Source organism: Cannabis sativa, chromosome X (genome assembly GCF_029168945.1).
Source record: "Cannabis sativa cultivar Pink pepper isolate KNU-18-1 chromosome X, ASM2916894v1, whole genome shotgun sequence".
NCBI classification, from domain to species: Eukaryota; Viridiplantae; Streptophyta; class Magnoliopsida; order Rosales; family Cannabaceae; genus Cannabis; species Cannabis sativa.
In genome coordinates this window covers 18,070,754-18,084,737 of record NC_083610.1, presented here as the reverse complement: position 1 = coordinate 18,084,737, position 13,984 = coordinate 18,070,754, and the positions used below count along the sequence as shown (strand labels likewise).

At 30.4% G+C, this 13,984-nt stretch overlaps 1 protein-coding gene across 2 annotated transcripts; it reads right to left on the bottom strand.

The window, feature by feature from the left end:
- Positions 1 to 7,377: 7,377 nt before the first annotated feature.
- Positions 7,378 to 13,892, bottom strand: LOC115723066 (peroxisomal ATPase PEX6). Of its 2 annotated transcripts, XM_030652510.2 has the most exons (16): positions 13,525 to 13,892; positions 12,795 to 13,430; positions 12,466 to 12,709; positions 11,909 to 12,050; positions 11,429 to 11,612; positions 10,997 to 11,188; positions 10,274 to 10,558; positions 10,055 to 10,126; positions 9,459 to 9,545; positions 9,230 to 9,352; positions 9,021 to 9,131; positions 8,899 to 8,937; positions 8,675 to 8,796; positions 8,439 to 8,583; positions 8,197 to 8,274; positions 7,378 to 7,820 (listed from the first exon to the last, which is right to left on the bottom strand). In XM_030652510.2, exons 1-16 carry the CDS (start codon positions 13,795 to 13,797, stop codon positions 7,731 to 7,733), a joined length of 2,823 nt encoding a protein of 940 aa, XP_030508370.2. In that variant the 5' UTR covers positions 13,798 to 13,892; the 3' UTR covers positions 7,378 to 7,730. The 2 variants fall into 2 exon arrangements, with proteins under 2 accessions (XP_030508370.2, XP_060963121.1); XM_061107138.1 differs by lacking the exons at positions 7,378 to 7,820; positions 8,197 to 8,274; positions 8,439 to 8,583 and having other exon boundaries at positions 8,713 to 8,796; positions 8,899 to 8,927; positions 13,525 to 13,886.
- Between the last annotated feature and the right edge of the window lie 92 nt (positions 13,893 to 13,984).

The following is a 13,984-nucleotide window of genomic DNA, read 5'->3' as shown; positions in this document are numbered from 1 at the left end:
TCAAAGCTATCTTAGAAAGCATCAAACAACTGAATGTATCCCCAAAAAACAAACCCACACTCCCCGAAGTTCAGACATAACCTACTCTTAGAATTCGCATACTTGAACCAATTAAAAACCTCCAAAAACTAAAGATAAAAGAATTCTAGGGCTTACCACATATTGTACTACCACTTCCTCTTGAATCCTAGCTGAACTCCATAAGAATTGTTGAAGAGAATTCTGGTTCTTGTTGGTTCTCCTTAGGGTCGAAGTAGAGAGAGAGATGAAGGGGTATGTTTTATTTTTCTTTTTTCTTCTTCATTATTTCTAACTTAGATAAATCATAAGAATTATGGCTTATTTTAATCATATAACAATCTAAATAAACCTAGGAAATGTTCCACTAGGTCCACTAAATGATAGGTCAAAAATCTTTAAGACAAAAGACCAATTTACCCTTTACTTCAAGCTTAAGCAATCTTAAGACTTACGAGTAAAATAGTCAAATACTATAATTTTGCCTCATCTCGATATTCCAAATATCAAACTTATGTACCTCGCTAAAATAAAGGCTCTAAACCGACCTGTGTGACTCTAATAGAAAAACCGTCTCATTTTCATCGTTACCGAGCAAAAATTATAAAAATATAATTTTCACATATATCATATACAATACACTTATTAGGTGGCGATTGGTTTGAAGAATGAAAATATAAAAATAGGAATGAGAATGAGAAATGGAATAGGAATGGAATAGAATAAAATTTAAAATGCAAAAAAAAAAAAAAATTGATAAAAAAATTATTAAATATTTTCAAATCTTGCATTGGAATGATCTTTCCTTCTATTTGAAAATGGAATAATCATTCTATCAAAATGATGGAAAGACCATTCAATCAGAATGGTATTCCAATGGTTTTAAATGCAACCAAACAAATGAATGAAATGAAAATTGTTTCCTTTCTATTCTATTCCATTTCATTACCTTCAATCAAACGCCACCCAAGATTAATAATTTAAAATAGTAAAATTGTTACTTTAGTACATTCATCATTTATCCAGTCAATTTCTAAAATCATTCTTTTCTATTATTTTGCTATTTCATTTTTATTATTTTGTTTGTAAATACCATTTTGGACCATCTGTTTTACAAAAGTTACCAATTGGACCCTGTGTTTTGTTAAATGACAAAATGGACCTTGTATTTTTTAAAATAGTACAAATAGGACCCTGAATTGATTTTTTATCAAAATAAAGTTTAATTATAATCCGATCTAAAAGTGCTATGACAAAAATGTTTACATTTTTTGTATCTGTTCGTATTAAGCATTGTCTTCAAGTTGGTTGTATTAAAAAAAAAATTGTCAAAAATTAAGCTCAGGGTCCTATTTTTACTATTTTAGAAAATACAGGGTCCATTTTGTCATTTAACAAAATACAGGGTCCAATCTGTAACTTTTGCAAAATACAGGGTCCAAAATGGTATTTACTATGAGTTTCTAATTAAAATTGTAAATTTAAAGTAAAGTATTTAGCACAAATTAAATATATTAGTGTGAGTTCGACATTCTATAAATTAAAACTATATTACAGTACACCATCTCAAACTATGACTTAAAATAAGATACTAGCAAATCAAATCAATGGGCATACACAATAGAAGTGTTATTAAATATACCTTATCCAATAAACTATTCTAATTAACAATTTTGAAATCAATAATATAATTATATAAATTAATCATACCCCACAACTCAACTGGTGAGTCTCCAAAAAGAAACAGCATCCCAAAATATCTGACCATATTTCTTTTCTCCTTCATTATTATTATTATTATTATTATTATTTTATTTATATATTTTTGTATACAACTTAATGCAAAATTTAGGTCACTTAAATTTAATTAATCATTATGTTCAAGGCAAGTAAGTAACCTACTATTTTATGGACTTGGATCCTCTGTCAAAATTTGCTGTCCAATTTTCTGTCAAACCAATTAAAAAAGGCCATGTCATTTAATTAATTAACCTCAACAATTAATCAGCTTCTATTCCTTCCGTTACTATTTTCTATTAATTAATATTATATATTCTAATGGGTACTTACTATAATAAATGCAGAAATTTATTAACATATAGATCTGTTCTATAAGTAAAAGTTGAAAATTTTTCAAATATTTTCTCAAAAATAATTTGTATATCTAATTTGAAAAGAAAAAAAAAATTGTATTAATTATACTTTTTATTAATAAAAACAACATATTATATATACATATATTAAATACATATATAATAATAATAATCTAAATAAACTTTACTCTAATTGTTTTTTAGGGGAATTACCTCAAATACTGTTTTTTTAATTTTTTTTTTTTTTTAATTTACGGTTTGAGTTTCCAAAGTGGTTGCAGCGCTAGTTGCAATAGGAGTTTCTATACGATTTTTTGTTGCAATTTAAGTTGCAGCGCTAGTTGCAATAAGAATTTCCATGTAAAATTCCGTAAATATACAAAAAAAAAAAAAAAAAAAAAAAAAAAAAGCTGTTTTAAAGTGTAAAAATGAAAGAAGCCGTTTTTTTTTTTTTTTTAAGAATTACAATGTATAATTTTACACATTGGAAACTATGGTTTAATATTAATGTTTTAAAAATAAAAAAAATAAAACATTATCCTGAAATCAAAATATACATTTCTCAATATTGATCTCTTAAATTTTTTGATATTAATACAAGTGAATGTCGATCAAAGCAAACTGGTTTATAAAAAAGGTTAATTATGTCGATCAAAGTAAACCTATTTATATATAAAAAAAATAATAATAATTATGACGAACACTCTTGAGTGACATTCATTTGTGTTCGTCATAAAAAAGAAAATTAATAAGTAAATTAGTTTATTTTGATCGACATTCACTTGTGTTCATCTTACACATTTACAATCTTCTTAAATCAGTTGGCGAAAAATCGCATCAACAACTTTAATATTAGCTTAGCACTTTTTTATGGGTAAATAATACCATTTTGGACCCTGTATTTTGTAAAAGTTACCGATTGGACCCTGTATTTTGTTAAATGATAAAATGGACCATGTATTTTCCAAAATAGTAAAAATAAGACCCTGAGCTTAATTTTTGACAACTTTTTTATTATTATAATCAACTTAAAAATAATTCTTAATACGAACAGATACAAAAAATGTAAACAATTTTGTCATAACACTTTTAGATCGGATTATAATTAAATTTTATTTTGACAAAAAATCAATTCAGGGTCCTGTTTGTACCATTTTAAAGAATACAGGGTTTATTTTTCCATTTAATAAAATAGAGGGTTCAATTGATAACTTTTGCAAAACACATTATTTACTCCTTTTTTGTTATTAGTGAAATTTAAGAGATCAATATTGAGAAATATGTATATTTTGGTCTCAGTATAATATTTTATTTTTTATTTTAAAAAATTAATATTGAGCCATAATTTCCAATGTGTTTAAACATTGTATTCATAAAAAAAAAAAAAAACAATTAAAGTTTATAATTTAGATCCAAGTGTATTATTATTATTATTATTATTATATATGTATTTAATATATGTATATATAATATATGACTTTTTATTAATAAAACGTATAATATAATTCATTCTTTTTCAAATTATATATATAAATTATTTTTGAGAAAATATTTGAAAAAATGTCAGCTTTTTCTTATGAAATAGCTCTGGATGTTAATAAATCTCAGCATTTATTAGCAAGCAACCATTTGAATATATATAATATCAATTAATAGAAAAACGGAGGGAATGTAAGCTGTTAAGTGATTAATTGTTGTGGTTAATTAGTTAAATGACATGGCATTGTTTAATTGGTTTGACTGAAAATTAGACAGCAAATTTTGACAGGGGATCCAAGTCCCTTTTCTTTCGAATTTTGCCACTATATCCTTGCCGTCTTTGTAGTGTGTTGCAATTTTACACTAACTTTTATTTATTAAATTAGAAATAAAATATGTAGATTTTGAAATTTAAACCGACTTTACTTTGCTTTTGTGCATAATGATCATTCAATACCTTACCTAGTAAATAGTAATCATCAAAGATAATAATTCCTTTTCAGAAAAAAAAGATGCTAATAATAATAATAATAACAATAATAATAATAATAGAGAAGTGTTATATAATATAAGAAAATTTACAACATAAATACTATATATTTTTAATTTTATACACTTAGATATTATATTTTTTTTTGGGTAAATAACATTCTGGATTGTGTGTTTTGCAAAAGTTATTAATTGAACCATCTATTTTATTAAATGATAAAATAAATCTTGTATTTTCTAAAATTATACAAATAGGACACTGAACTAATTTTTTGTCAAAATAAAACATAATAATAATTTGATCTAGAGATGTTATAACAAAACTGATTATATTTTCTGTATCTGTTCGTGTTAAGAATTGTCTTAAAATTAGTTATATTAAAAAATAAAATTTTTGAAAATTGAGTTCATGGTCCTATTTTTACTATTTTAAAATATATATGATCTATTTTGTCATTTAACACAACAGAGAGTCCAATTGGTAACTTTTGTAAAACACATGGTCCAAAATAGTATTTACTCCATTTTTTCGTGTTAAAATATACCAAACATTGTGTTTTGCCTCATTCTGTCTTTGTCATTTTGTTAAGTGTGAAAAATAGTGCACATATAAAGCTGAGATTAAATCCTAGCTATTTAAAGAAAATAAGAGTAATTATAGAGGTTTAACTCCCACTTACAGATAAATAACTAAGTTTAATTTTGACAGTAATAATATTTAAGTTACATTTTTAAAATTTTCGTAAGTATTTGACCGCTAAGTGTTAAGCCTATAGTCATGTGGCAGTTCCTGATTGGTCAAGATTGTTCTCGGAGGAATTTAGACAACATCAAATATTGTGAATATTTAAACAATGTTAAAATATTCAATAGCGAGTACCCAAAGTATAGGCTACTAAATAGACAAAATTAAAAGCATATTTAAAGAGAAGACAAGAGAATTACAATATATAACTGAATCTTTTATCTTAATAAAATATCAAATGTAGTATCTTAAAAAATAAATTAGGTATTTTTTTTAGGAAATAGTTATATATTTTAATAAATAATAATTAAAATATAAAATATGATATTTTTATAAAATAAATTTGAAATTTTTTTGTTAGAGTTTTTTGGGCTTGGGTGGGAGGCCTTGGGCATGGCCCCTCTGCCCACCCTTGAGCCAATCCTAGGTGATGGTGTTTTGTAGTTTGATGTATGTGTGTGTGTGTGAGAGAGAGAGAGAGAGGTGTTTGTTGTTAGAGGGATAAAATTGGTATAATAGTATTTGGGGTATTTTTTTTGTTATGGGATTAACATTTAAGTATTATAAGTGAAATTTTCTACTAGTTACTTATTTTTCGTGTGTAATTACTAAGGGCACGTTTGGAAAATTATGTAATTAGATTTGTGTGTTATTAGAGGTGATCACATAATTTGGTATGTTTATTTGACTATGTATGTAATTACACTGTAAGTGTGTGCTCTGAGATAATTTAGGGGTTCCAATTAGGGATTTTTACAAAATTATTAGATTTTAGGTAAAAGTTTATAATTTTACTATCATACGATTTTTTTTTTTTACAAATATACTGTATTTTTATAAAACAACCTAAAACAACCACAAAATAACAAAACAGAACAATTAAAAACAACAGTAGAACAACTAAAAAATAATTGTAGAACAGCAGTAAGAACTTAACACAATACACAATATGAAACTAACATAGTATTTTTGAAAAAAATTCTGCCCACAGTAAAAATAAAAAAAGTTAGAAATGCCAGTATGTGGTATAAAAATTCTTTCCAATTCTACCCTCCATTCTCATGGCTCGCATGAGAATTGAGTGTAATTGCTACAAATTTTCTATTTTAAATATTAACTACTTAAAAGTATTATTTTCTTGTGTAATTACTAAATATTTTTCCAAACAAGATATAAAGAATTCAAATGTAATTAGCAACTCATATCCAAACACACATTGTATTTTAAAATAGTGTAATTACTAAAATGTATAATTACCACCCTATTAATTACACTACTTAGTTTGGTTAGTAATTACACACAAAATAATATTTTTTAATAATTTATATTTAAAATAATTTTTTTAGTAATTACAAAGTATAATTACACTCAATTCTGGGGTTCCATCTCAAAACCAATTGGTAATGAGTGGAGTAGCCCATGTTCTTATATATGGAACAAGCCTCTTACATTTAATCCATGTGGAACAATGTTCTCCAATATCCCCTCAAGATGGTGGCTATTTTTGCTGAGTGGAGTAGCCCATGTTCTTATATATGGCTCAATACTCTTACATTTAATCCATGTGGGACATTGTTCTCCAATATATAAACATGTCAAATTGTATAATTGCCTTTAATTACACATAAATTTAATTACATTGTGAGTTTTTGAACGCGTTCAACCTAAACCTTTTAAATACAGAGCCAAACTAGCAATAGTATAAGAACACAAAGTTCATTATAGTATAAACTCGATAAAATGAATAGTACTAAACCCCTTTTAAAAACGTTAGAAAATAAAGGAAAAAAAAAGTGGTACTCACTCCTGGCCTTTTATTCATTTCTGGTTAAGCATGTACGCAAAGGCAAGTAATGAAGGCACATTAGTTTTTATTTTTATTCTTCTAAAAATAAAGCACATTAATAGTAAAGAGTAAAGACATAGATGAATGGTAAGCGACAAGATATGAACACTTGTAGGAGTACCATTTAATAGGATCCAAAAGTGGACCCCCACATGAACAAAACAAGAATGATCCATTTATTCTTAGAGTTATCGGCAAAACCTTGTGCGGCTATTTGGTATATGCTCCTTTTACAAGCTCGAAACAAATAGAATATACTTGTCACTTATGCCCCCACACTACATCTCTCTTTCTTTCTAACATTTCTCAAAGGAGAAATTTCTTACCCTTATCTGAAATTATTTCTCAAATTTTATTGTCATATTCTACTATGGAATGTTTTCATATTTATATTGAGTTCACTTGTATAAGTGACACTTTATTATTAGCTAGTAATATTCTTTAAAGAAAATTGTTAAAAAATACCATTAGTACCTAATACTTTCTATAGGTAATACATCATACATCTATTAGTGTAATTAAATTACAGATCTCATATAATTTAAGAAAAATATCGCTAACCAATTTAGCAATTATAAAGTATCACTTATGAAAAGTATTAGACACTACTAATATCTAATAATAATATTCTTTCTTAATAATTATTTTTTTTAAATTATACGAGACTTTATTCTTAACTACAACAATAGCATTATAATATATATATATAAAAAAAAAGTAGCAATTCTCTTTATCTATAACGTTGTACTTTCAAACACAAAAGTTGAGCAAGAAATCAAGTCAAAGTATGCCTAGTCTTCTGGAGCTCTTACAACTTTCAATTTCAAAGTCAGCCTATACTTTATATTTTATAAATGACACAGGTGTAATGTCAAAGTCAACGAACACATTATACATGTTTCAATGTTTTTATTACACGTTTACAAACATAAATAATTCCTTGTATCAAAAGAAGGGAAACGAAAAAATCCACTTTTCCGTAGCTTGATGTTGATGGCCATCTTGCTGATTACCACCACAGTATAAACATAAAAAGATTTGAAAACGCCATTCCAAGAACTTATTTTGAGGGCCCTTCGAACTGATCTCGAAGTAACTCGTATTTCTTAAGTTCAGCCATGGAGAGTGAAGGAGAAAGATCTCTCAATACCTGAAAAGTCAGAGCAATTTATTGAGACATGCTCGGTTTCAGAAAGCTTCAAAACGACATACTTTCGTACAATAAGTAATGCAAATGCCAAAGTCTCTTGGAGAGAAATAAACAGCAGATAAATCCATAATATTGGAAATCTATCAATATGAAAAGGAGGAAATAAAATATATATATCTCAAAAAAATGTGTATATACATGTACTCTTTATATGTTGGAATCATAATATCGACATGTAAAACTTCACTATCATAACAACATAAAGCCAACTGCTCCAGCATATTTTCTGCCGAAGCAGACGTGAATATATTAGAGTTGCTACAAAAGTTCAACTCTCTTATTTCTTAGAACTTGAGTATGTAGAACAGCAACGTACCTCCATAAAATCTTCATGTTCAACGACAACAGAATCAGCTTGATTATCCATGGAAGAATCAGAATCAGAACTCAAAGCCTGTAAGAAAAGGCAAACATGTCTAAGAACGAGCAGCATGAAAACTAAGTTTAAATCAACACTAAATGCTGCTATTCAGTTGCCAGTGTAATTTCGGTTCATAATAGCTAAAGATATTAGGTCCCTCCTACTAATGCACCAAGTATAGAAATGACTAAAATCACCTTGCGCTTTGCTGCATTAAACCATGCATCTGCACATAATGCATACATGTCGGCACCAGTGAAGTTTTGGGGGCACTTCTTTGCTATTGTGTATAACGATATGTCTTGGTGCAATTTAAACTTTCGGGTCAGTGCTTTGAGGACCCTAGAAGTAGCACAATAACGATGCGAAGAAAAAAGTGCACATCAATAACAAGTAAAGAGAGAGGCTAGTAGGAAACAGATACGAAATTGACCTCTCTCGATAAGATGCTTCAGAATTTACTCCAATATATAGTAGCTTATCAAATCTGCCAGGCCGTAGAAGTGCCGGGTCGATTAGATCTGGTCTGTTACTAGCTCCTATTATGAAAAGATCCTAAACGAACCAAAAATATATCAGAGGTAAAGTGTCTTTAGTATCAAAGCAGAAGACATTTTCATAATAAAATATTATTGAAATATTTGCCAAAAGATTAACCTGTGTTGAATCGTTTAGGCCATCAATCTCTGCAAGCATCTAATAAAAAGAAGTTGGCACATTAAGAAGCTGATTGAATGAATGAAAATAACGTGACAACATAATACTACGTATTATCTTGCCTGAGAAACAACTCTGTCCATAACACCCCCAGAGTCCCCTGATGCACCCCGTGCTGGAGCAAGAGAATCAAGCTCATCAAAAAAGATAACGCATGGGCGTGCTGATCTAGCCTGCAGCAAGTACATAATTTACATTTTCCATCAAAATAAGGGACAAAACTGCTATTTTTCAATCATATTGACTAAATTAGAAAAAAAAAATATTTAACCTTCTGAAAAATGTCGCGAACATTTTTCTCAGATTCTCCTATGTACATATTGATTAGTTCAGGTCCTTTTACACTGAGAAAGTTCAGAGAGCACTCAGTTGCAACAGCTTTTGCCAATAAAGTCTGACATTAAAAAGTAAGACAACATATAAAAGTTAAAATAACAAAATAATAATAAACCCGCTACTTGATAAGTTTTTAGAGGAACTCTTGAGACAGCGGAACTTACTTTTCCTGTTCCAGGCGGTCCATATAGAAGAACACCTGAGCGCTTGCGTAAGCCAGATGAAAACAAATCTTTGTGCAATAGAGGTAACTACAAATGTGAATAATAACAATAAGTACATGATATTTCTGAAGCTCAGCCTCTAACAAACTGGTAGTTTTAATGGATATTCAATTAAAAAACAAAGATATAAGCAAAAACAGAACATTCATCTAGAATGCCACACCAATATAGCAAGAAAATTAGAATTTCCTTTCTTCTTTCTGTTGAGGTCATATCTCTAAAACTGACCACCTGCCAAGGTTTTATGAACCCTCACTTATGGTGGAGGAAAAAATTATAACTTCCTTTCAATAATGGTTAAAGTTATGCAAGCTAAATTACTTAATTGCTATTGACGTCTTAAACACATGAATACCGAGTAACAACTTTTTCATTAACTTTAAATAAAACGATCATTCATTCTTTCTGATTATGTCAATTAACCACAAAATCATTTTGACAAATTAAACGTAATTCCAGTGGCGTGTAAACTTTTAACAGAAGGTCCACAAGAATGTCATATAAAGATGCAGTTTTTGACCATATAAAGACTATACCTGAACTGTATCCAGAATTGACTTCTTCACATCCTCAAGCCCACCAACATCTTCCCATTTCACGTTAGGGACCTACAGTAAAGTATGAGGGCAAGTCTTCTTTAGTATTCAGAAAATAACATTACTATTACTAGTTTTTCTTCTTAGCAAAATGAACAAAATCTGATCAGCATCACAGCAAATTGTATTGGCTATTACGAAATAAACATCATCACTCACTTTTGGAGTACCCAATGCCGATGCATTCCTTTTCTTTGACCGATCCAGTGCTTTCATCAAGTTTTCTTTCCCCAGAACCTGAGTTGTACTTTCACTAGACTCACTGCCTGGTTCTGCTTGAAACTTTGGAGACTGACTTAATTTCTTGGACTCATCTGGATCGATAGGAGTATTGACTTTGGAAAACAAGCTAGCACCAGCATCAGCCATTAAAGCATGCATATCTCTGGGCATGAAACCAGATGTTTGTCCAACTATGTCCTTAACAAAATCCTCCGTATTTATCTGCAAAAACCAATTTGATCCATCAAAGTCAGAAATTATGATCAAAAGAACTATACCTACCATTTTTCAAATACTCTCCTAGCACTAAGTACGAGATCTTAAAATGGACCTCAACAATAAACAGCGAAGAAGTTCAAGTATCATAGAATAAAAATGTATTTATGGGTTTCCACATAACCTTTCAGTCAAAGCTTACAAGATGATAACTTTGAGGATATAATGTATGCAAATGAATTTGGATTACAGCGCTATTCATGTGCATATATACATGGATAACTAGAGCAATTAAAAAAAGCTTTGATTTTAAACTTCAATATTCCCTACTTAATTGCATGGGGTTCATCCAGGACAAGGTTGGTAATTGATATGAAGAAATGTAAATCACTGAATAACTCTCCTAGGTTGATAGGTATCAAGAGAGAGAGAAAGAACACATACATCAGGAATAAGTTTAGTTACACTTTGCAGCGATTGTGACAACATTGTAAATCTTTGTTCTTCAGTCAAAGGGCCCATGCTTATTTCATGGCTAAAGCAACGCCTAATAATTGGTGGTAGACCTTCAGATCCATCAGCAGCTGCAATTAAAAACACCTGATGCATCTGTCTGGTTCCACTATTGCTTGAGTTCTGCATTAACATGTCACAATTATCAACATCCTTGACATGCTCTAGTTGACTATCATATTACAACTTTAGTCTTCTACAACTTTCATTTTAGAAGTTATACAAATTTCTTTTTCTATAAGAAATGCAGAATAATAAAAGAGAATGTATACATATACATACAGAACAACTAAAACAAGTATCAAAGTAAAACAATTGCATCTTACTTTGGCAAAAAAAAAAACAAAAATAAATGCATCTTACAAAATCACCATTTAGTTTTCCTTCAGAATCAATATCTCCATCTTCAGAAATTGGCTCAGTGAATTCTCTGATAACTGAAGCAACTTCTGAAATTATACCAACATGATCGCTTGGTGAACCATCCTGAGAGGCCAGATTTCGGAAAACATCAAAATTTCGAAGAAGAAGTATTGTGGGCGAGTATCTGTCCAAGATCAATTAATAAGGCGAGGACTAAGTAGCAGCAACAGAATCGACACTAATTTACAAGTGTTGCACGACAAATAACATATATATATTTATATAAATGCATAAACAAGTACTGTTCCAAAGAAGAAAAAAAAAACTTCTGTTTCAATGAATTAAGATCAAGGGATCCGGAATAATATTTATAAAATAACACAGAAGTTATTACAAAGTACCACATCAATTGGTAGCTGAAAAATGTAAAAAAAAGTATCCCTCATATTTCATCTTATCTTGTTACACAAGTTGCTTTACCTTTGAGCTGTGTTAAAAGCTTGAGCTAGAGTAGCTGATGTCTTTCTCTCAGATGCCGCCATGAGATTATGACAGCTGTATTCAACTACATGCAGGCCTAATCTACTAGCAACATACCGAACAACAGTTCTCTTCCCACACCCTGAAACCAAGTATTATCACAGTCTTACTTTTCTCTAACAGTATCTCAGGATCACAACTTTAAATAGCATTATTGTTGGAAACCAATAAGTAAAGCTATATTCTTAACAAAAAGTGATATTCTAGAAACAATTTTCAACTAGATTGACACCCAAAATCAAACTTCTCCCGGGAGTTCCTCCCCTGAAGATGCCATATCTTATAAGAATTCTTGATTTCCCAAGATAACCGACAAAGCAACATTCCGCAACAATTTTCCCTCTCTATTACCGACCAAACGCAACTAAACATTAAAGAGATCAACACAAACGTTTTGGTGTATGATTTTGGCCGGACTAAATCTATTAGTAAGCTTCCCTAACCAAGAAAAAAACCAACAAACTTAAAGCAAACAACAGTTAAATTCAAAAGAATACCTGCCAAGCCATGCAATAGAACAGAAACTCTGAATTTTGACGAAAGTGTGGATGGACAAATAGCTGGTGTAAGTACAGAAGCCAAAAGTTTCACAGTTTCTTCTTGCAAAGGTGCAAAACCTTTGTAACCAGCAATCAACAAATCTGGAGGAAGAGCAGAAGGAGCGTTCCCTCCAAGAACAAGAGCAGTTTGAGTGCGATTAACTAGCAAAATGGGTTCATCAGAGGGTTCCATAGCCACAACCTGCACACAAAAGTAGTATTCTAATCCAACTTGATACACTGACAACATAGTCTAAAGCACACTGATACACTGAAAACATAATTACCTTGAAATAGATAATATCATCAGTTTTAGATTGAAACCTTCGTCTGCATGGAACACAAATGGCTGACTTGCAATCCCAATTAATACGGACACTAAAAATATCACCTTTGACTAAATATCTATCTACTTCAAAGTATTTGTGTAACGCTGAATCAATTATCTCTTGACGCTCTTCAGCTTCAACAGATGAACTACTTTTAAGAGACTCAAGTATACCGCATTCAGGTATTCTCACAAAAGAAACCCTCAAATGAGAAGCATATCTTGGCTTGAAATGAATTGGTTCCAACTGTATACCAATGATGGAATTGTCAATACCTTTCTTAAAAACATTGTCATCCTTTTTTTCTTTGAAGTAAGATGCTATAGTTTCTTCCCCTCCTTGAACAAGAGACTTCAAGCACAATATATGCAAGTCAAGATTGAATACTAACATAGGAGATACATACGCAACTTCACGGTCCAAACACTTAGGGTCAGTTTCCGGAAATTTACAAGAAGGAAAAATTAGCATTTCCCGTGAAAATTGAGAAGAATCTTCTTCACCATCTGAAGATTCTCTGTGTTTGTCAGGAGGATCAAGAACAATGGTCTGGGCAATTCTTTGTTTCCCATTCTCAACATTCTTTACAAGCACCTTGCAAACACACCCAAAAAAAAATTCAAAAAACCATAAATTTCTATGAATCCGAACACGAATTGATTGAAATACAAAATTCATTTTATTTTACCGTAGAGCCTGAAGTTACAGAGAGTCTTTTGAGTACAGAAGTGGAGACGCCGATCAAAGCAGAGTCATCTAGGGAAGCCAATTTTGAGTCAATAACGTCGGTAGTGGAGTTAGGAAAACGGAGAATTCCAACCGGCAACTTCAAACTAGTGCTGGAAGGGGCCATAGTGGCATGTACAGGCTGATCTCCATCGCGGAGTTGCGACGAAGTGAGGAGAGAATTGAGAAGAGTTTTGGTTGAAGCGAGAACCAAAGGCTTTCTTCTTCCCACCATTATTGATAGCGAAGAGTGAAAATGGTTTAGAGAAAGAAAAAAGAGTAAGGTTTATCCATTTGAATGAGCCAGAGAATACAGATACAGGGGAAATCGGTCTGATCAATCTTATGGGCTGAGCTTTTCTGATATAATTATTGGGCTGGGTTGGGGTGCTATTGGGCCTGGGCCTTGAAAAAAGACGAGA